Raw genomic sequence first — 22,690 nt, 5'->3', positions numbered from 1 at the left:
GAGAGAAGGCCTTGAGAAAGAGCACCAAAGCAAGAATGAACTTGTAGGAAATCATAAAGCAAGCAACTTGACTGGAGTGGAGGGTTCATGTTGGTAAGTACCTGGAGATAACATCATTTTCTGATTGTTTTAACTTCCCAACTAAAATAGAAGTTCCTTGGGAACTGGCAAAATGCCTTCTTTTGTTTGGGCCCCACCGATCTGAGCAAAACCCTGGGTACAGAAGAGGCATACTACCCTCTGCCCACTTTGTGCCTGAAAAATGAATGGACTGCTCAATGAAGAAATCTGAATGAAGACAAAAGGATGTGAAATTGTTATACTTTCTCCTTAGCAGAAGAATAATAGAATAAAAGTATCATTTTTTAAGATTAATTGAGGCAAAGTAGTTAGGAAAATGGAAAGAAGTTGGATTCACAGGGTGAGAAGTTTTTGAGATTTAGTGCTAAAAGAGACTGGAGAGGTTAGCTATTCTCACACCTTCATTTTAGAAAGAAGGAAAGTGAGGTCTTAAGAAATTAAGTAGTTTGTTTGAGATTGGACAGGTATTAAGTAGCAGAGTGGGGATTAGGATCCGGGTTCTTGGACGGCAAATTCAGTGTTCTTTCTGCTATAGCATGCCCTCTGAGCTTGGGTTTTAAGGAGGAATCTTCACATTTTAGAGCTGAAGGGAAGCAGAAAGAGCCTCTGGTCTAAGCTGATCATTTTTCACAAATGAAAAAAGGTAGCATGGTCTGATAAAAAGCATAATATTGGAATGAAATCAAGATTTTAAAATTGGTAAAGTGCTTTCTTCAAATAAGTTTTGTGAGATAGGGAGTGAAACTATCCCTCCCTCATTTTCCAAATGGGGAAACTGAGCTTGAGAAGTGAAATTCTTACCCTTGATCACACAGACTGTAATTCAAATGCAATTCTTCAGGTAGAAGGAACCACAAAAGCAAAGGCAAAGGACTGGAGATGAACCATAAAAAGTAATAGTGACAGAAATGGAGACTATGTATTAAGGCACTGATGGGCAACCTTTTGAGCTTGGTGTGTCAAAATTTGCCAAAAAATTGAGCATAACTCAGGTGGTGTGTCACTTCAAGAAAAAAACCATAATTTTGCGATATTTATAGTTTAAATAGCATACTTCTCTGTATATGGCCATGTGTTATTGAAAACAGCTATACATGTCAGTGCTGATACGCGTGTCATAGGTTTTCCACGATGATATTGAGGAGTAGTAGAAAGCAAAGCTGGGTAGGGAAGGAGGTGGGAGGGGAAAAAGGAGAACTGGATTAACTAGCCAATTCTATTTTGGATTTATCTCCAACATAAGAATTTATTATAGGGGGTACAGCAAGGTGGTTCAGTGGATAGAAAGCCAGACCTGGAGGCAGGAGGTCCTGGGTTCAAATCACTCTTAGATACTTCCTAGCTATGTGACTCTGGGCAAGTCACTTAATTCCCATTTCCTAGCCCTTACTACTCTTCTGCCTTACAACCAATACATAGCATTGATTCTAAGACAGAACATACGGGTTTAAAATAATAATTTATTGTAGGTAATATACATTATTTGAGGTTTATATTTTATGCCACCAATCTCTTTATTTTGTACTTGTGATAAGATTAGACTTGGTGGTCTTGAGACCACCATGACTATGTCCTATTAGGGGAGACTGTAGCTTATAGAATCTGTGCATGGAAACCATTGCTATAAGATTAGTCCTGATTATCTTTGAGCCATGATGACAGTCTCCCTCTTAAGGGAGGCTATAAGCTTACAGTTGCTACTCATGAAAAAATACTGGCAATAATATTTTAGCTTAATATAGCTATGTGCCCCAAAATAATATCTTTTTAAGCCTGTTTTCCGCTCTGCACCTGTGTACCCCCAGATTCCCTGTGTGTCCTGAACCTCGACAGATAAATCAGCCAACTCCAGACAATCACCAAAATCAGAGTTTAAGTATCCCAATCTCAGAAGAGCAATTTAGAGCACATCTTCCCTCCCTGGGAGCACACCTCTCCCATGGGACCAAGCCCTCCCAGCTGAATGGACCTGTCTCTGTGCTCCCCAATGCAAAACTGCCCTCTATGTTAGCGTATATGTCTGAATTGCATTTCAGGTCTCCTTCTCTTTCTTCCCCTCTTTCCATGCCTTCTCCCAATCTCCCCCATTGGTTGCCAATAAAACTAACCATTAAACTGATTTCCATTATTTTTCAAATTACTCTCATATCTCAATTCATTAAGGGGTATGTTCTCAGCATCTGAACTTATTAATGGCTTCTCCAATATCTCTGCTTGGCCTAGAAGCCTCTCACCAGACATAAATTGACTCTTCAGGCAAGGACTTTACCTATTGATAGTTACCTTTTGAGAGATTTTGTTGCTGTGAACTTGGTCCTAGAAAGAGAGGGTTAAGAGGTGAACCCTTTGCCCTCCCAGGAAGGCAAAATTTACCCAAACTCCGAAGTGATTGATGATAGTTCAAAGTGTTAACTGTCCCAAAGAATCTTTGTCATAACAAGGCTCAAAGTACATTTCCTCATGCCTAAAAATATATTTTGTATTAAATTTTATTAATATAAGTCCTTATGTTAATAATAATGTCTAGCTTTTAAATAGTGATTTAATGTTTGCAAGGCTCTTTACACTTTATTGCATTTGATTCTAACAAAAACATTATGAGGTAAGTGCTATTATCATCCCCATTTTACAGAAGAAGAAACTGTGGCTGAGAGAAGTTGGGTGCCTTGTCCAGTATCATATAGCTAATAGGTATGTGATAGGATTTGAACTAGGGTATTCTTCACTCCAAGTTTGGTGCTTTACTGCAGCACCTGCCTGCCTAGTTTTCTACTTGTTCACTGCATTCCAACCTTGCTTTCAAGTTCTTCAAGGATAGGGCTTATAACAGCCCCTCATGTGTCCCTCTTCAGGTCCAGTACCACACCTATTGCATAATGGATGCTCAATAAGTTCAATGAATGTTAGGAAAATGAATGAATTTGACTTATTTCGTGTCTTATTCACTGACAAATTATATAAGGAAAATTCTCAAAAGACAAGAATTATCTTAGTAAATAATTTCTAGCCACAATAATTCATTGTTTTTGTTTTCTGACCCCTTGAGTTAGTATCTAGAATTTCAATAAGAAAAAAAAATCCTTCTGAATTTTTCTGATAAAGGGAGCATGGACTTTTTTTAATTAATAAAAGCTAAATTGGAAGCTTTATATTTCTTCCAAAATTTAACAACACTACTAAACTGACATTCTATTTTGATCACAAAAGTATCCAAAATAAAGCTTATGAATAATTTTAGATATTAGGACAAATCATGACCAAATTGTCTAATTTCATAAAGCTCCAAAAAGTTCAATAAAAGGAACCATTAGCTCACTGAATGTGATTTATTTTTTTTGAGTAAAACTCAAAAAGAGAATAGAAAACGAAAAATCAGACTTCCTGGAAAGTGTCAATTGGAAGGGAAAAACTTTTTGATCCAAATATCTCTGATATGAATGTGATATCCAAAATATGTAGGAACTAATAAATATATGATGACTAGGAACCAGTCACCAATGGGAAAGGTATCAAAGGATATAAACAAACAGTTCTTAAAAGATTTGCAGTCTATTAATAATTATTTGAGAGATATCCACAAAATGATGGATAAGATCCTGGCTTTGATGCCAGTACAATCTGAATTCAAATCCCGGTTCTACCACATACTGGCTAGGTGACCCTGGGCAAGTCATAAAACTTCAGTCTGCTCTGGACAATTCCCTAAGATAGTTTCAGAGAAAGATCCAACATGGTTTGGTAGAAGGAGTTTCCTTAACCTAGGAGTTCCCAATTACTAGTCCACATCAATATCCTACGACAATCATATGAAATATTCTCCAAATCACTAAATATATATATAAATCACAGTTAAGTCAAAAGAACAAGAGTGATTTAGACAATGACAATGTAAAATAGAATGTTGAAAGATATTAGAAACCTTCACAATGCAAGTGACCACAGCAATTCCAAAGGACCCCTGTGACAAACAATGCTACCTATCTTCTGACAAAGTGATAATAGATTCAAGGTGCAGATTCAGGCATATTTTTTCAATGTGGGAAATTTGTCTTGCTGGGCTAATGCATATTTATTATAAGAACTTTGTTGTGTTTTTTTCTTTGTCAATATATTGGGAGTGGAGGGTAGAGAAAAGAGTTTTATAAATTAATTTTATATATTATAATGTTAATTTGTCCCAGAAGAGGAGTTGAAAAATCCAACTCTGTCCATTCTTTAAAGAAGTTCAAGGGGGGTAGGGGCAGTTGAGTAGCTCAGTGGATTGAGACAGAAGGTAAGGGTTTTAAAAAATAAATAAAGAAAGAAGTTCATGGGCATGATGGTAGGAAATTGCACATATTGTCAGACTCAATTTGTTTGATTGATTTTGTTGAATTGCTTTTTTTCCTCTTTTTTATTTTTTGTTAACAAGAGGTAAATTTCTAGGTGGTAGAAAGGGATATATATATTTGGGAATGAAAAGTAATGTAAAAAAGATATTTTAGAAATTATAGAAAAAAAAAAGGGGGAAAGTCACCTTTCTTAACTAGCTACCAGGGAAACTGGAAATTGTCCTGAGATGTCACAGAAATAATATGAGGAACACTACTATTTCTGCTTGGCCTTGCTGTGTGACTATAGAGAGCCAGCCTCTACATGCAAAAAATGAGGGTTCTGAATGGCGTTTACGGCGTCGGATTAATAAGACAGGAAAAAGAAAATGAGAACAACCAGACTAGTGGTTAGCCCATGCTGTTCCGAATTCTGTGGGCTTGGGAGTTTATTATATACTGATTTCACAAAAAGAGTCACCGTTGTAAGGGGGTAATAAATCACACATAATCCATTGAAGTCTAAAGAATAAAGGTGCAAAGACAAATGGTCAAACTTCAACCACCAACTTAGTAGGGGATAATACTGGGAGAGGAAATACCCCATGGAGATGCTCACCAATTGAAATCTGCACTTGGTCAAATGAAGTTCAGACTAAAGACGCCAGTTCTAATTTGAATATGCACTCTTATCTAAGTAACATTTGTTAGGATTTAGGCTCTCAATTATCAAGGAAGGGAATCATCAACTCAGTAGATGCTGGTCTGCCACTTCAAAGCTCTCCAATAAGAATTCTAAGAAAGGTGGGGATCAAAGACTAAGTCAAAAGAGGAGCCTCAGATTTTTATCTTAGATGGCCCATTCTGTCTGTCCTGACATGCAGTGCAGAAAAATCATACACGCAGTTTTACTTGCCGATGATTTTGTAATGGGATCCAGATAAAATATCTGTTACAGACTCTGTTTCTCTAAATGACTCCTAATAGCCTCTTGGAGGGATCAAGTTGATTTTGGATTAACCTACCTGCTGGTACCAGAGCTTTTTGGGGCTCAGGTGACCAGGACCAAACACAAAGACTGCCTCAGTCTGGATTGGTCACGTAGGGAATCCAGATAACAGGCCCTAAATTTGATCCTATTTCTCCAAAGGCTTTACTACATCGAACGGCTTCCCACATGTGACCTTGCACTAGTCACTTACTTCTTTGAGTGGACTTCTGTTTCCTTACCTATAAAATTAGAGATTTGGACTTCATGACATCTAAGGCCCTCTCTGAGCTAGGACACTATTATTCCATGAAATTAAGATATTTCCTTGAGACTGACACTGTCTTTGTCATGTGATTCTTTCCATTTGCTTTTTTTTCTTTCATTAAAAATATAATTAAAATAACATTGGTATGCTAAGGATAGAGTATGGCTAGACAAAAATTTATCTTTTCATGCTCACTCTGTTCTTTTGAGATAAAGCTATCAAATGACAGACAGCAGAGCCATTCAGATCTCAAGTTGCATATTTTCTCCCTAGCAATGTTCTTTCACTTGAATTGATTTAGAAGAAATTATGCAATTGCTCCTTATTGTCATTTCCTATGGACATTGTTGAACAGTATCCAACTTGTTAATTTTATTCCCTAAGTGCAGCTCCTGATCTTAAAACTGTCTTTTTTCCTAATTATTTCTATAGGTCTAAAAGTTTGGGGTCATTTTCTTTTTAATTCAAGGGTGGGGTGAAGAATGTTCTTTCATCATGGGTGAGAACCATTTGACTTTCCATTAGCCAATATGAATTGACATATCATCACTTGCTCATGGGTGGTTTCTGTGTTCTGGTCTATACAGATTGAAGAAGTCCTGAAGATTGATGGAGGGCCATGCTATTCAAACAGCAGGCGTTGCTGAGACAGAAGCTCTTTGTGCTGGGAAGTCTTGCTATTGGAAGTCTCCTATATCTAGTTGCCAGAGTTGGGAGCTTGGATAGGTAGGTCGAATACACTATACATAAACATACTATGCACATATAGTTTTATGTGTATATCTATCATACATGTGTGCATACTTTCATATGTGTGACTATACATATGTGTATGTGTGCTATGAAGGCAATAATGATTTATGCTTCTCTGTGACATCTTTTTAAATCTATCCATTTGCTTTCTTTGTCCAAAATTCCCATGAAATGTGCCCTTCTGCAGTTGAAATTTTGATTGAACCTTCCTTTGGGGCAGAAAAGAAAAAGGGAAAATTTTTCAAGAAACTCAAGCCTTGTATATTTGCCATATGCATTTATATTCTGCAGGCATTGTCACTTGTTTGTAAAAGGAACATAAAACAGTGGACGGTAAAAATATCATTCAGGAGTTTATTCTGGTCTTCATGGTTCTGTGTGTTGACCTCTAGCCTTTGCAAAAAGTAATGATGTATTTATGTATCATCTTCTCCAAATTTATGAGTGGCCAATTAATGTGTTGCTGTAATAGTTAAAATTATGTATGAGCCTGCAAAGGAGCTCATCAAGTCTGAAAGTCCTATTGCACTTGAAAGATGGCTGCAGGCTTGGAGAATTTTAACTATGTTAATTAGCTTCAGCTTTCAGTCAGGCTCTGAATGCACTAGGCAAGGTGTCTATCTCTCCGAGAGATTGCCCTGAGAAACCTGGAAAATCCAAAGAGAAAAAGTTAGTAGAGAGCAAGGATGTATCTCTGAGCAGGCAAGCACTTGAAATTCTATCAGGGATGTGAGAGTCCCAACACTAGCAACTGACTTCACACTGAACATCTTAAGAAAGTCCTGGATTCTCAGTGATAGGGAAGGATAGAGAAGCTAATTTCTGAAATGAGAATAAACCTAGAAAACTGGGGTCCCCAAAGGGTAAGGTCGGAATAGACAAGCTGTGCCAATCTTACTTCTTGACTGTAAAAATCCATTTCTTCCACTGGAAAGATTCGAGTTTGGAACTCCTGCTGCTTCCTCCACTAACCCAGATGCCATTGTTGCTGAAAATTCATCCTTGCTTAAAATTGAAATCATAGGCAACTTTCAGGTTTTCTTCTCTAACCAGGACCTGAAACTAGAGCTATATATCTGAATCCTCAGAATGTAAACAACAAATACTATGGGATTACCCAGCTAGAACAGAGGCTGAGATTGTTTTGAAGTATATAGTGAGTCCTTTTGAAAATTTAGTTCCGAAAGCCTAAATAAATAAGCTTACCACTAATTAGAAACTAGTCATTGCTAGTGGCCCCCATGAACTGGTAGTTTCCCAAATTGATGCTTGGATACCAATAAGATAGCATCATGTGAAGTTTGGCTCCTTAACTGCATTACTATTTTCTTATTGGTTGCTCCGAATAATTTACCTTTTTTTTCATTATTACTGTATTCATTTCCTTTTTTCTTCCTGATGTAAATAAATCTGACCTTTCTGTAAGCCCAGTGGACTTCTCCAGAAACTCTATGCTTGGAAATGTGGCCACATTATGTCTAAACCCTGAGAGAGGTGAAGTTTCTTGGAAGTTGTCTATTACTTTTTATCTCTAAGTAAGCCAGATGACCGCATCCCATAGTGTATTTACTGTAGGTACAAATATATAGTGTTTGAGTATCTACCTACTGAAATATTTTCTTTTAATAAAATATAATACTATCCCAGTATCTCTCCCATAGCTTCCACATGGATGGAATTACCATGCTGTTAAGCAACTAACTGTTTTCTATTTATCCATTTACTGTAGGATTTAGAGTCTGAAAATGCTTTTGAATCATCTAGTCTAAACCCTTCATTTTTCAGATGATAAAACTGAGACACAGAGAGATTAAGTCACATTTCCAAAGTCACACAGATAGTTAATTAGCAAACTCGGGATTTGATTCTATGCCTCTAACTTCAAATCCACTGCCTTCTTCTTTGTACTACACTACCTCCTTGCAGACAAAGGAAAGGCAAAAAGTATCTAAGTGTTTGTCTTTTGAGAGTAGCAAGTAAAGGAAGGACAGTTTCATAGAGGTTTTACATTACCAGGATGACTAGAAATTTCTTTAAGTAGAATTTAAGTAAATGTGCTCCTATGGCCAACATTATCTCCTCTTGAAAAAGAGACTTAGCCTGATTTGTTAGATCAATTTAGGAAATGTTTTAGAATTTATTTATAATGTTTGTTACATAAAAATACCCAATTAAGTTCCTCCCTTCCTCTCCTCCCCATTACAAGAGGCATCATTTCAGAAAAAAAATTTATTTATAAAACTACCACTTCCTTATTTCTACTTATCAGTTCTTTCTCTTGAGATGAATGGGTAAAAAAGTAATAAAACAATTTCTTTTCACAGATAATATGATGATATACATAAAAAATCCTAAAGATTCAACTAAAAAGTTAATTGAAATTACCAATAATTTTAGCAAAGTAGCAAGATATGAAGTAAACCTGCATAAATCATCAGCATTTCTATATATCACTAACAATGTGCTGTAATAAAAGATGAGATAACCCATTAAAATTAACAATAGGTAGAACATAATACTTGGGAGTATATCTACCAAAACAAACGCAGAAACTATATGAACATAATTATAAAACGCTTTTTATACAAACAAAATCAGATATAAATAATAGGAAAAATATTAATTGTTCATGGGTGGGCAGAGCCTATATAATTAAATTGAAGATCCTACCTAAACTTAGGAAATTAAGACTGAATTTCAGAAATGTACCATATTTTCAGGATGAGGCAATTACTAGGTTATAAGATCACTGTTTTAGAGATGGAAGAAACTCTAGAATTAGTCAATAACTATTTAAGTTTTTATTAGGGTACCAGGTGGTGTGCTAATACTGAGGATATGAAGAAAGGAAAGAAAAAATCATTCTTGCCTTCAAAGACTTCACAGGCTAAGGGAAGAGACAAAATGTAAACAACTAGGAAAAAAAACATGATATAGCAAAGTAAATGGAAGATAATCTCAGAGGGAAAGAACCAACAGAGGGAAGTTGGGGTGGGTGAATACTGGGAAAGGCCTCTTGTGGAAGGTGGGACCTAATATGATTATTGAAGGAAGTCAGGGAAATCAGGAGGCAGAGGTAAGAAGGGACAGAGAATTCCAGGTAGGGAGGACTATCAATGAAAAGGTACAAATTGGGCAAATCTTGTGCAAGGAACATAAGGTGAAATAAAGTATAAAAAGACTAGAAAGAGAGGAAGAGGCTAGGCTGTGAAAGGCTTTAAAAATCCTTTCATAATTGTCTAGTCCAACTGACTCATTTTATAATTAAAGAAGCTGAGACCTAGCAAAATTAATTAGCCCAAGGTTACATGAGTGCAAAGAATCAAGTTTAGCATTTGGATCCCTGTCTTTGGGCTTCAAATTCTGTCCTTTTTCATGTTACCACCTACATTTTTGCCATACCTAGTCAAATTGTTGTTCTGATCAATTTGTTTCACCAACCATTTGTAAATTATGTCTTATATTCACTACCCAGGGCTTATCAGAAGGACATATTCAGTCTGACATGGAGTAGTTTTGTCTAGTAGAAAGGAAGAAAAGACAAATGTCTAGGCCACAAAGTAGGCTGTGCTCAATGCATAGGAAAGCTATCGATAAAGTGTTAGCAAATAAGTTCATATCATCTCTTAGCAGTGAGCATAACCTCCTCCTTTAACAAAGGTTCCTATTCATTTTCCAGAACTGCCTAAGCAGAGATTTTCCTTCTATATTCCATCCTTGTCATTAGTTTAGAAACTCTTAGAAATGGGTTTAAGTTCCCTTATACATTTGCTTAGGTGGTGTTGCTCCAAATTTTTATTCTTAGGCAAGAGAGACATGGAGCTCTTCAGCTCCATCCTTGGACTAGTTGACTCCAAATGTGTACTCTTGCAGTTAAAAGTTGACTTTTTGGGGGCAGCTGGGTAGCTCAGTGGATTGAGGGCCGGGCCTAGAGACGGGAGGTCCTGGGTTCGGATCTGGCCTCAGACACTTCCCAGCTGTGTGACCCTGGGCAAGTCACTTGACCCCCATTGCCTACCCTTACCAATCTTCCACCTATAGGACAATGCACAGAGGTTGGGGGTTTGGAAAAAAATAAAAATAAAAAAAAAAGTTGACTTTTTGTCATGGCAGTGAATGGAGTCAGTCTTGAAACCAAGAAGATCTGGGTCCAATCCTGCCTCTGATACATACTTTATGAATGAACCTGGGCACTTAATCTCATAAGGCATATTGATTTAGTAAAACACAAATTAACATTTTGTTGTTATTAAGTTGCTTTTCAGTTGTGTCCAACTCTCCATAACCTTGTTTGGGTTTATTTGGGTTTTTTGGCAAAGACAATGGAATGGTTTGCCATTTCCTTCTCCAGATCATTTTACAGATGAGGAAACTGAGGCAAACAGGGTTAAGTGGCTTTTCTAGGATTATACAGTTAGTGTCTAAGGCCAGATTTGAACTCAGGAAGATGAGTTTTCTGACTCCAGGGCTAGTACTCAAACGACTGGGCCACCTAGCTGCCCTAAATTAATATTATCTAAGCTCTATTTTATATATATATATATATGTATATACATATATATATATGCATATATATTTTTTTTTTGGTTAAACATTTCCCAATTACATTTTAATCTGATTCGGCTCACACTCCTGAATTTTGCAGCCATAAGTGGGTCCCAGATTTGACACATCTGCTCTAGAGAATTCACAAAGGCCATAAGTTGGAGAGAAAAGAGATAATGCATAAGTAGAAGGAGTTTCCTCACCTGAGAGTTGTCTATACCAATGAAATCACAGATCCAAACAATTAATTAGCATTTATTAAGTTCCTACCATGTGCCAGACACTGTGCTAAGTACTGGGGATACAAAGAGGCAAAAAACAGTCCTGCCCTGAGCAGTTACAGCTCAACAGAGGAGCTTATGGTCTAATCCCCTAAACTGAATGATAGAGTCCAGAGATGGGAAAAACCTAGATCTCTAGGAAAGGAGACTCAAAAAAGCCACATACAGGTCTGCGTGTCCCTAGGCTCGAGTGGAAAAACTCCATCAGGTTTACTTGTACTGGAAAGCTTAGTAATTTTTAAAATTAATAAATTGCCAGCTATTGCAGATAATTGAAGGTGGGGCCCAGGACAATTTTGTTTTCTTTGTTTATCAGATAACAAAGCTTTTTAGAGTATTCAGATGCCAAAGAAGTTTAAGGAAATTGGGCAACCCAAAACCATTCACCAAAAGATTTTAAATCTATCACATTTGCACATTTTCCAAATGATGCTAGCTGTTTAAAAAAAAACAAAACAAAACATTAATGTGCCTAATGTTTCTTGTCTATCTTTCACTGTAAGCACAAGTATACACTATAGTCAATTAAATTTTGGTGAATAAAAAAAATTAAGGAACAATAATAAAAAAAGAAAGTTTATCAGTTAATGTGCTCTATTTACTCTTAGGTTCCCTAAAATAAAATTCCTCAAACGTATGTTCATTGGGTATATCAGCAGCCTGAGAGGTCAATGGGTTTGGGGTGGGGAGGTATCTTGGTGCATTTAAAAGTCTTTGCTCACTCTATCTGACTTGAAATCCAGAAAAATGAAGAGTTGATTGCAATGAGCGTCTTAAAGTCTCCATTTGTTGATTGCAGACTGCAGCCCATTTGCCCAATTGAAGGTCGATTTGGAGCCCGCAGTCAGGCTGAGATCCCACTCCGGGCACTGCAATTCAAGCGTGGCCTTCTCCACGAGTTCCGGAAGGGCAACGCCACCAAGGAGCAGATTCGACTCCACAATCTGGTCCAGCAGCTCCCCAAAGCTATCATCATTGGGGTGAGGAAAGGAGGCACCAGAGCCCTACTTGAGATGCTGAATCTCCATCCTGCTGTGGTCAAAGCCTCCCAGGAAATCCACTTTTTTGATAATGATGAGAATTATGCCAAGGGCATCGAGTGGTACAGGAAGAAAATGCCATTTTCCTACCCTCAGCAAATCACCATTGAGAAGAGTCCTGCCTATTTTATCACAGAGGAGGTACCAGAAAGGATTTACAAAATGAACTCATCCATCAAGTTGCTGATCATTGTCAGGGAACCCACAACAAGAGCTATTTCTGATTATACTCAGGTGCTAGAGGGGAAAGAGAGGAAGAACAAAACCTACTACAAATTTGAAAAGCTGGCAATAGACTCTAATACCTGTGAGGTGAACACTAAGTATAAGGCTGTGAGGACCAGCATCTATACAAAACATCTGGAGAGGTGGCTTAAATACTTTCCTATTGAGCAGTTTCACGTAGTAGATGGAGATCGGCTCATTACAGAACCACTGCCAGAACTCCAGTTAGTGGAGAAATTCCTCAACCTTCCTCCCAGGATCAGTCAATACAATTTATACTTCAATGCTACGAGAGGGTTTTACTGTCTGCGGTTTAACATTGTCTTTAACAAGTGCCTGGCAGGCAGCAAGGGACGCATCCATCCGGAGGTAGATCCCTCTGTAATTACCAAATTGCGCAAATTCTTTCACCCTTTCAATCAAAAATTTTACCAGATCACTGGGAGGACATTGAACTGGCCCTAAATGAATATATCCTACAACACTGCGTGTTGCACCAGGAGGGACACAGTGTCTTCTTTAGATTCAAATATGCACTTTTCCAAAACACAGCTATCCAAGTCTTTTTGTTTCTCCCATAAATACTTGTACATATGCAGTGTGTGACCAAATATACAGTGGGACCCATTTTTTTTTCTACTGAGAAGTAAACAAAACAATTTAATCTCTACATTGTTGCATCATTTTTTAGGCTATTTGAAGAGAGAAGAGGTGGTTTGGGGGGGTGGGTTGGTAAATGAATTCAGCTCTTCTTACAAGAGTTAGTCTTCCTTTGATTTAAAGTTTGTCACTTGCCATTTTCATAGATCTAAGCCAAATGATTTAAATGTGAAAATATACATCTGGTTGTGAAGCTCCAGGATAGATCAAGAATTATGGAATGATATGCATATTTCTAAGGGAATACTGGCTTTTTAATTCAGATACTGAATTAGTGCCATGAAATTGGGTCATACTGTTTTCATCTTATTTCCAAGAATGTCTTATCTCATAACAATTGACATCGTTCCAAAGTTCCCGTGGTGAGTTTGCACTATTGTTTTCTCGTATGGACTATCGTGTCATCTGTAGCATGTCAATCACATGTCCAAGAGTCCAATCTTTTACCTTCTATGTTGTATGTCAACAAAGAGAAATGTCATGTACATAGTGTAAATTGCCTGTAAATACTGGTTTCACAATAAGTAATTCTATTTTGTAAACTGAATATGGCTATTTAATTTATTGTGGAAATTAAATTTATTGTGGTATTTAAAAACGGAATGGATTAAAATGACTATATGTGAATTTTCTTATCAATTTCTTTTCCCATACTTCCTGCTCCCTAGGCCACCCATGTGTGTCTGTAGATGAGAGGATGTAAGAAGTGTGTACACTCCTTTTAATTTTTGTACCCTTGAGGAAACGTATTTATGAAGTGAAAAGTATATTTTAAAATCTCAACCATCTGGAAATTGGATCTAACAACCATCTCGGAGAATACCAGTGCTCATCAGCTACAACTTTGCAACAATTAATTCATTCCCTCACATTTGCTAGGAGAGCAACAAGGAACATGTGAAGAGAACCCAGGCATAGTGTTAGCAACAAAGCATTTTCCTGGATGCTCTAATCAGTCAGCCTAGCAGAGAGATTAGATCAAATAAGATGAGACCATTTCTACAGTCTGTTTAGACCAAAAGCTGCTGATGTTTCAGAAAGGAAAGCAGGATTTCAGTCCTCACTCTTTGAAATGAAAATATATTAGGCTGCTCAAAAATGATCAAGTTGCAAGCAGTGTAGTTATTACCAACATCAACATATGGCTCATTTTTTCCATCCAGGGAAATGAATGCTAAATTGTGTGTCTTACAAACATTAGACATACTGTATTATGCTTAAATATGTATCAGAGAAACAAGGAAAGAGGCATAAACAAAAACAAACTACATTTCCATAGTTTCAAAGGATCATATGTTTGGAGTAATATTTCATAGTATAACCTTTTAAGTCTAATTTCCTCATTTTACAGATAAGGACACCAAGGGCCACAAAGTTCAAGTGGCTCACCCAAGGTCACACAGGTATTATTACAGAGCTGAGGAGGAATTTGAACCTGTATTCTCAGACTTTAGCGCCAAGATTCTATCTTGCACAATTATGCTTCTCTCAAAAGTTATACAAGAATTAATGTTTTAGAGAGCATAGTTGGTAAGTACTATAGAAATAAGTAAATTGTAATAACATCTCTATAGGCTGTAATAAATTTGGAATTTCCCAAGAGATGTTTGTCCTATTCTGTGATTTAATAATGTGCTTTTTATAAATAAGTGACTAGCTACGTGACCCTGGAAAAGTCACTTACCCTCTATTGCCTCTTCCTTACCATTCTTCTGCCTTGGAACTGATACTTAGGATTGATTCCAAGAGAAAAAGGTAAGATTTTTTTTAATAAGAAATAAATTAAGTGGCTTTTGAGTTTCTAGTGGCCGTCCCCATTGCCAATCTAGTCATGGCACTTTAAATCACCTATACAAGTTTAATTAACAACAAATGCCATTCCTCTCAGGGTAAGAATAGTCATGCCACTCAAAACACATATGCAAGAATTCTGGGGTGAGATTCCAAGATCTAATATATGAGGAATTTTTCCTCTTGAGCCATAAACAAAGTCAGATTGTAGAACATAGATTCAACCTCTTCCCTTATTTAAACATAGGAGAGCTATTTTTGAGCACAGGCGTCTTCTTGTTCTTGGTTTAATCTGGGAATCTACCTTTCATCCTTCTCCACTCCACCAATCATCCTGCTGCATGCCAGAAAAAACAGATTAGCTACCTATTGCCATAATTATTAAAGGATTTTCAAAAGAGTGATGGTAAATGCTTAAGAACCAGCTTTCTGGGTTGAAAGAAAGAGAAAGAGAGAGAGAGAGAGAGAGAGAGAGAGAGAGAGAGACAAAGAAAGGAAGAGAAGAAAGAAAAGCCAACCATGGCAAACTTTTAAATTTACTCTTCATTATGAACCTTTTCTCCTTCACTTTCTTAATTCAAGACAATTGAAAAAATAATAAATCAAAGCCTGATTTGTAATGTTTGTCCATTTCTGAAGTATAAATACCCACATTAAAAATTTACCACCTCTCACATGCTAGTATGGCCTGGCTCCAGCACACACCTGATTTTTGACCCGCATACTATATAGAGAAGCAATGTGGCAGAGTAGCTGGCAAGCCAATCTTGAAGCCAGAATAGACCTTAGTTCAAGTCCTACCTCTGACACGTACTTTGTCTTACCCTAGCCAAATCTTTTCATTTCTTGGTGTTGCAGAGCTGCAGAGAAGGCACCAACTTGATTCATTAAAAGGAACTTTTTCCCTTGAAAATTCCTTATAACAATGAATCATAACATGGAATTCTATATGATACGACTAAAAAAAGAATATCATCTTGGGAAATCCCCCATTATGGAAGGTCTTCAATAATTGGTCAGAGGATCACTTGAAAGGAATGTTCTAAATGGGATTCCTAGAAGAAGCTAGGTAGTTCAGTGGACAGAGAGTCAGGCCTAGAGACAGGATGTCCTGGGTTCAAATCTGGTCTCAGACACTTCCTAGCTGTGTAATCCAGAACAAGTCACTTAACTCCAATTGCCTAGTCTTTATAGCTCTTCTGCCTTTGAATTGACATTTACTATCAACTCTAAGACAACAGATAAAGGTTTAAAAAAAACAGCCCTGGAGGATTGGGATTCCTGTTCATGTGTATGTTAAGACTGAATTGATGGTGTCAAGCTCAAATAGAAATAGGGGCCCTAATACATATATGAGGCTCCCTATGAATTGCACATTGACATAATTTTTAAATGTAATATAAATATGTTTTATTGTATTTTTAATTTATTAGTTTGCTACATTAAAATACCCATTTAACTCTCTCTCTTCCCTCCCATCATTAGAGAAGACATCATTTGACAAAAAAGATATACTTATATATAAAACCATGTCTTATTTATTTCTTTTTATCAGTTCTTTCTCTGGAGATGTATAGATATGTCATTCTTCAAACAATATTTCAGGTGCTGTATATAGTGTATAGTTCTGCTCATTTCACTCTTCATAATTTCATGTAGGTCTTTCCATATTTTTCCAAAAGCAACCTATTCATTATTTCTTATGGCACAAGAATATTCCATCACAGTCATATGCCACAACTTGTCTAGCCATTTCCCAATTGATGAGTGTCTCTTTGATTTCCAGTTCTTTGCCACCACAAAAAAGAGCTGCTACAAATATTTTGGAACATAGAGGTTGTTTTCCTTTTTCCCCAATAACCTTAGAAAATAAACCCCATAGTGGTATTGCTAGGTCAAAAGGTCTGCACAATTTTAAAATTCTGAGTAGAATTCCAAATTGTCATCCAAAATGGTTAGATCAGTATATTTTATTTATTTTGTTAAATATTTTCTCAATTATACTTTAATTTGGTTCAGACCATATATATGAATGAAACAGGATGGATATGGCCCATGTGTTTGACACCTCAGGACAAAAAATGTTGTCAAAGGTCTCCTCCAACTCTAAGATTCTCAAGTCTGTGACACTATGACTTGAGTATAAATTGGGCTTTTTTGAAGCTAGCATTCCCTCTTTAGAGACCCCCAGGAAATTAGTTCAGTCAGTAGTGTTTTTTGATCTTGTCACTTCACAGAATCCTACCCCAGAATCACATAGTATGATGCCCTGGCTTCATTTCTGTGATCCGTGTGAATGTTCAGTTTTACCTAAGACACAATTACATCCTCCTGCTCAGAAATTCAAACAGAGCAGGAAAGATTTTAAATGTTATGACTTATGTAGCAGAAGGCTCTAGAGTTATAAGGGACCTAAATATTATCCAGTCCAACTCCCTCATTTTCAATACTGAGGCCCAGAGAGAAAAAGTGATTTACTCTAAATCGCACAGGTAGTAAGTGGAAATGCTGGGATTCTAATTCCAGGTCATATGACCCTAAATCCATGCTTATCACACTGTACCATGCTGCCTCCCCTCCTATTATCCACTAGAGATTTTCAGGTTGCTCATTTAGCAAAGCATTTCTTGCTGTGGATGAACTGGAATACAGAATCACAAAATGAATAGATAAACCATAGGAAAACCTTCAAGTTATTATAGTAGCATTCATGTGAGAGTGCTGTTTAGGTCTACTAACAATGCCATCACAACTGCATGACCCTAAATATATTAGTTAACCCTTCTCTGCCTCGGTTCCTTCATCTATAAAATGAGTAGGCTGAATTAGATAGTCTTTGGTTCCTTCAGCTCTAAGTCTATAATCAGAATCCTACAAACTGCTAGGTAATCCCAGATGACCTTGGAAACCATGTGACTTTAGGTACAAAATATCAAAAACATCAAATGAGGGGGCACTTTTGAAAATCCTTTAATAATTATGACAACAGGTAGCTAATTTGTTTTTTCTGGCATGTAGGAGGATGATTGGTGGAGTGGAGAAGGATGAAAGGTAGATTCCCAGATTAAACCAAGAACAAGAAGACCTCTGTGCTCAAAAATATGGCCTCAGACACTTCCTATCACTTAACCCCCATTGCCTAGCCTTTACCACTCTTCTGCCTTGGAAACAATACACAATATTAATTTTAAAATGGAAGGTAAGGGTTTAAAAAGAATCAGACGCAAACAGAAAAATTCAGGATCACAGGGTATTAGAACTGAAAAAGACCTTAGCCATGCTCTAGTCCAGGAATTCCTAAGCTGTCACCTGTCAACTTTTCTCTTTAACTTTTTAATAACTACATTTCAATGTAATTTTTCCTTTGTAATCCTATTTATTTTATTCATTTTAACACATTATAAAGATCTATATTGTTTACCAGAATTCCAAGAGCATCAATGATTTCAAAAAAAGTTAAAAATCCTTGTGTCTTGTCCAACTTTCTTTTATAAATAAGGAAACTGAGTCCCAGAGAAAATAAGTTATTTGCCCATACTGGCTGGTACAGGCAGAACTCAAATCCTGCCTATGAGTGAATGCTTCAAATCCAGTACCCTTTCTAATAACCAAGCCAACACATCCAGATGTTTCCAAGTATGTCCATGATTGGCTCCTTTCACTATTTAAAAAACTGATTGGGCGTCTTGGAGCTATTATCCATTAGACTTCCTCTTGTCTAAAATAAATTGCCAAATAATTGAGGAAAGACAGGGTAACTGAGATTGGTCTGATTATCATGACAGCTTAAAAAAGGAAAATGACAAAACTTATTTCTAAAATCTTAGCAGTTCTAGGCTAAAATATGCAAAGTCAATTTGAGTAGCTCTCATTCTGAGTATCAGAGCATGGGAAATGTGTGAATATATCATAGCAGCTTCTTAAATCTAAATGAAGTTTTCAGTGTCAAGTTTTAACAGTGGTAAGATGGAAGGGTTCATCTTTTTGGTTTTTTATCTGCTCTTGGATTGTGATGTTTACTCTAGTGGTGTTTGTGTTTACTTGCAACTTCTTTCTCCATTTGACAGTCTCTGTGACACTAGTTATAGTTTGAGCATTGTCAAAAACCGAAGAATTGGAGATTATTCTAGAATGTGTTGTTACTACTAGTTTTAATCATCATTAGCTTTTCACATACTGAACATTCATTATCTGAACAGGAGAGGAGCCTATATACAAACTAAGTAAAGAAAAAAATTACTTCAAAAATTTCCTCTTAGTCACTTCAATAACAATCAAGTAAATAAAAATCTCAGTAATTTGGCCTAAGCAGAGAAAAATCAGTCTGAATTAAAGAATCTTTTTTAAAGAAATTCATTTTAATTTCTTTGAAAAACAAATGATACTAAATGTTGAAAAAACTCTTCCGGTCTTGCACTATTACATAAATTTAAAGTACCTGCAACAAGCACATTATATTTATGCAAATTGTTGTATAAAATGCTTCAAAATCATTTTTCTCTAAATCAAGATAAATTGGACTCCTTAAATCATATTTCTTTAGAAAGAATATGTGGTTTTATGAGAACACTAAACATGGAATTAGGCAGCCAGATGGAACAGAGGATAGAGTGCTGGGCCTGGATTTAGGAAGACTCCTCTTCCCAAATTCAAATCCCACCTCTAATACTGATTAGCTGTATGACTCTGGGCAAACCCTTGCCTCAGTTTTCTCATCTACAAAATGAGCTAGAGGAGGAAATGGCAAATCACTTCAGCATCTGTGTAAAGAAAACCCAAAATGGGGTCATAAAGAGTCAGCATAGCTGAAAAATTATTAAATAAGATACAGGATCAGAGTTAGATTCAAAGTCTGTCTCTACCACTATAATCTTAGATCACTTTATATTGCTGAGTCTGTTTTCTCATATATACATGTGATGATGATAACTCTACTTATTTCACTTTGGGTCCTAGGATCATAAAATTATCAAATATCAAAATTAGAAAGGACCTCAGAATCTATCCAAGCCAACTCATACCTGAAAAATAATTTCTTCTTGTGGCAGGTAGGTGGTTTAATGGATAGAAAGCCAGCCCTGGCATATAGAGGCCCTGAGTTCAAATCTGGAATCATATACAGCAAGTCACTTAACCCTATTTGCCTATCCCTTGCCTTCTCTTAGAGTTCTTACTAAGACAGTAAAGATTTTTTTAAAAATTCCTTTGAAACATACATCAAAGTTGTTACCCAGTTTTTGCCAAATGACTTCCTTTGTTTGATGGAGAGATTCATCACCTCCTGAGGCATCCTATTCCACTTTTAAGTAGCCCTAATTGTTTTTTTTGGTTGGTTTTTCCCTGATATCAAACCTAAAATTGCTTCTTTCCAGCTTCCACTCATTGCTTCTAGTTTTGCTCTCTGACGCCAAGCAAAATAAGGTGGTCCTTCCACATGACAGCTAGCATTTGCCACTCAATTTTGCTTCTCATGAGATCATAAACTTAGGAATAGAAGAAATCTCTAAATATTTAAATATCCAGTCTAACATCCTCAGCTAACAAATAAGGGAAATGAGACTCAGAGACATTAAATGACTTTCCCATAGTCATACAGCCAATAAATTTTTGATATGGTATTTGAACCCGTTTTCCTGCTTCCAGACCTTCATGTTACATGAAGTTGTCTGCCTTCCCAAGACTGGTTGCTTTCTATTCTCTGATTTGTCAATAATCTTCCTAAAATATGGTACCCAAAATTGAACACAATATTCATTAGAATTTAAATCTGAAAAAAATACAAGAAATTATCTTAATTGACTCCTTACTTTTTTCATTCTAATAATCAAATGATATTATTATCTGTAACCATAAAGCAACATAGAGAAATGTAATCCTCTATTATTTTACTTTTCTTTATCAAATCCTCTTCTGATTTAGAACAAGTGTAAAATGTAGATTTGAAGTAGCTAGTTGGCTCTAGGGATAGAATGGCAGCCTCTACTCATCTTCCTAAGTTCAAATCAGGCTTCAGACACTTACTATCTGTGTGACCCCAAGAAAATCACTTACCCCTATTTGCCTCAGTTTCCTCATCTGTAAAATGAACTGAAGAAGGAAATAGCAAACCACTTCAGAATCTTTTCCAAAAAAAATCTCATAGTAACCTGAAGAGTCATATACAACTGAAAAAAAAAAGATTGAGCATCAAAAAACTTAGATTAGAATTAATTAAAATTGGGAATCAAGAGAATAAAGGACTCTTTTATTAAGTGAAATCCTTTTACCATTTCTAGATATTCTTGAAAATCATTTACATAAGTCTTTTGAAAGTGATGGTACTATGTTGTAGAGATTAGAAATGTCTTGAAAGTGACATTCATTTCCCATACAAAACAGTTGTTTGCTATTGCCCCCCAAAAAGAACCTCTTGTTTAAATTCAGGCTATTGGGATAGAGATACCTTTAAATAAAATCAAGAAGGCTATACCAAGCTTTTGGTATATAACCTTGTTGTAACTGTGATTAATACAAAAGAATTCTGCTGTAAACATGAATACAACTAACCCTCAAGAACTGTCTATAAACAGTCTCATTATTTCTGAACATGTTAACTATACATGTAACAATATGGTTTCTCTCAAAGTATATTTATTAATGATAGAAGTATGGACATTTTCATCCACTTGGACCTCTACAATTAGTGTTAGTTAGGAAAAAAAATTATAAACAGCATGGTCTCTGTTGTTAATAACACAATAATGCTGGCTTATCAAATAAGAATCCAGATTTTAAAGTTCTCATGCTGAGCTTTAATCAATAAATTGACCTTACAGTGTTAAAGACTTGTTGGTAGCTTAGGATCATGGGATTGCACCAGGCCCTATAAGTTAATTTAATGAAAATATTTGATGATAAATTCGAGAACTCCAACAAGATTGTTGGCCACACCAAGACGAGATACAAGCTTAACAGAGGACTGCCAAAATACAAAAGCTTCTGAGAAGGAAAAGTGGCCTTTGCCACTGATTTAAAGAACATCTAGATGCCTAATTTTTCATTTTTGCCAGTCCTACAACCAGTAGGAGATAAGAGTTATCAAGACAGGCAAAGATCTTAAGATCATGCTTTGAAAGAATTGGTTGAAGGAGTTAGAAATTTGTAACTTGGAGAAAGCTCACTGGCACCACATGATCACTATCTTCAAGAATTTGAAGGAGGATCACATAGGAAAAGGATTAGACTTGTTCTTCTCAATAGAGGGCAAAACCAAGAGCAGACAGGAGAAGTCGCAAAGAAGCAAATTTAGATTTGATAATGTTAAGAAAAACTTCCTAGCAATTGGAATATTCAAAAAGTGGAACAGAGTGCCTCGGGAGATGATGAACTTTTCTTTACTGAAAATCTTCCAGCAACGGCTATATAATCATTTGAAGAGTGTGTTGTAAAGGGGAATCTTTTTAGACTATAAGTTGTCCTAGATGACCACTGAGATTCTTTGCATCTCTGAAATTCTATAGTCCTATGATGACTCTTTACATTGACTTTAGGGCTTATTGTGGGTGGAAATCATTTATGTCCCCACATAGTACTGTGAAAAGTTTTGCCCTTCTTTATCTCAAAAAAACAAATTTGTAGGCTAAGTCTTTTTCAAGTGACTACAAGTTTCATTCTAAAAAATAGCTATAAACCTTGGCTAGTACCCAATGCTCTGGGCCCAAAGAAAACAAGTTCAATCTTAGATTCAGTGTCACCTGCAATTATCTGTA

At 36.3% G+C, this 22,690-nt stretch overlaps 1 protein-coding gene across 1 annotated transcript; it reads left to right on the top strand.

Annotated features, from left to right (window-relative positions):
* Positions 1 to 6,266: 6,266 nt before the first annotated feature.
* Positions 6,267 to 12,956, top strand: HS3ST5 (heparan sulfate-glucosamine 3-sulfotransferase 5). Its single transcript, XM_044676610.1, has 2 exons — positions 6,267 to 6,373; positions 12,026 to 12,956. The coding sequence occupies exons 1-2, from the start codon at positions 6,267 to 6,269 to the stop codon at positions 12,954 to 12,956; spliced, it is 1,038 nt and encodes a 345-aa protein (XP_044532545.1).
* The last annotated feature ends 9,734 nt before the right edge of the window (positions 12,957 to 22,690 follow it).

This window comes from Gracilinanus agilis, chromosome 4 (assembly GCF_016433145.1).
Source record: "Gracilinanus agilis isolate LMUSP501 chromosome 4, AgileGrace, whole genome shotgun sequence".
Classification (NCBI taxonomy): Eukaryota; Metazoa; Chordata; class Mammalia; order Didelphimorphia; family Didelphidae; genus Gracilinanus; species Gracilinanus agilis.
This window is presented reverse-complemented; position numbering and strand designations above follow the sequence as displayed.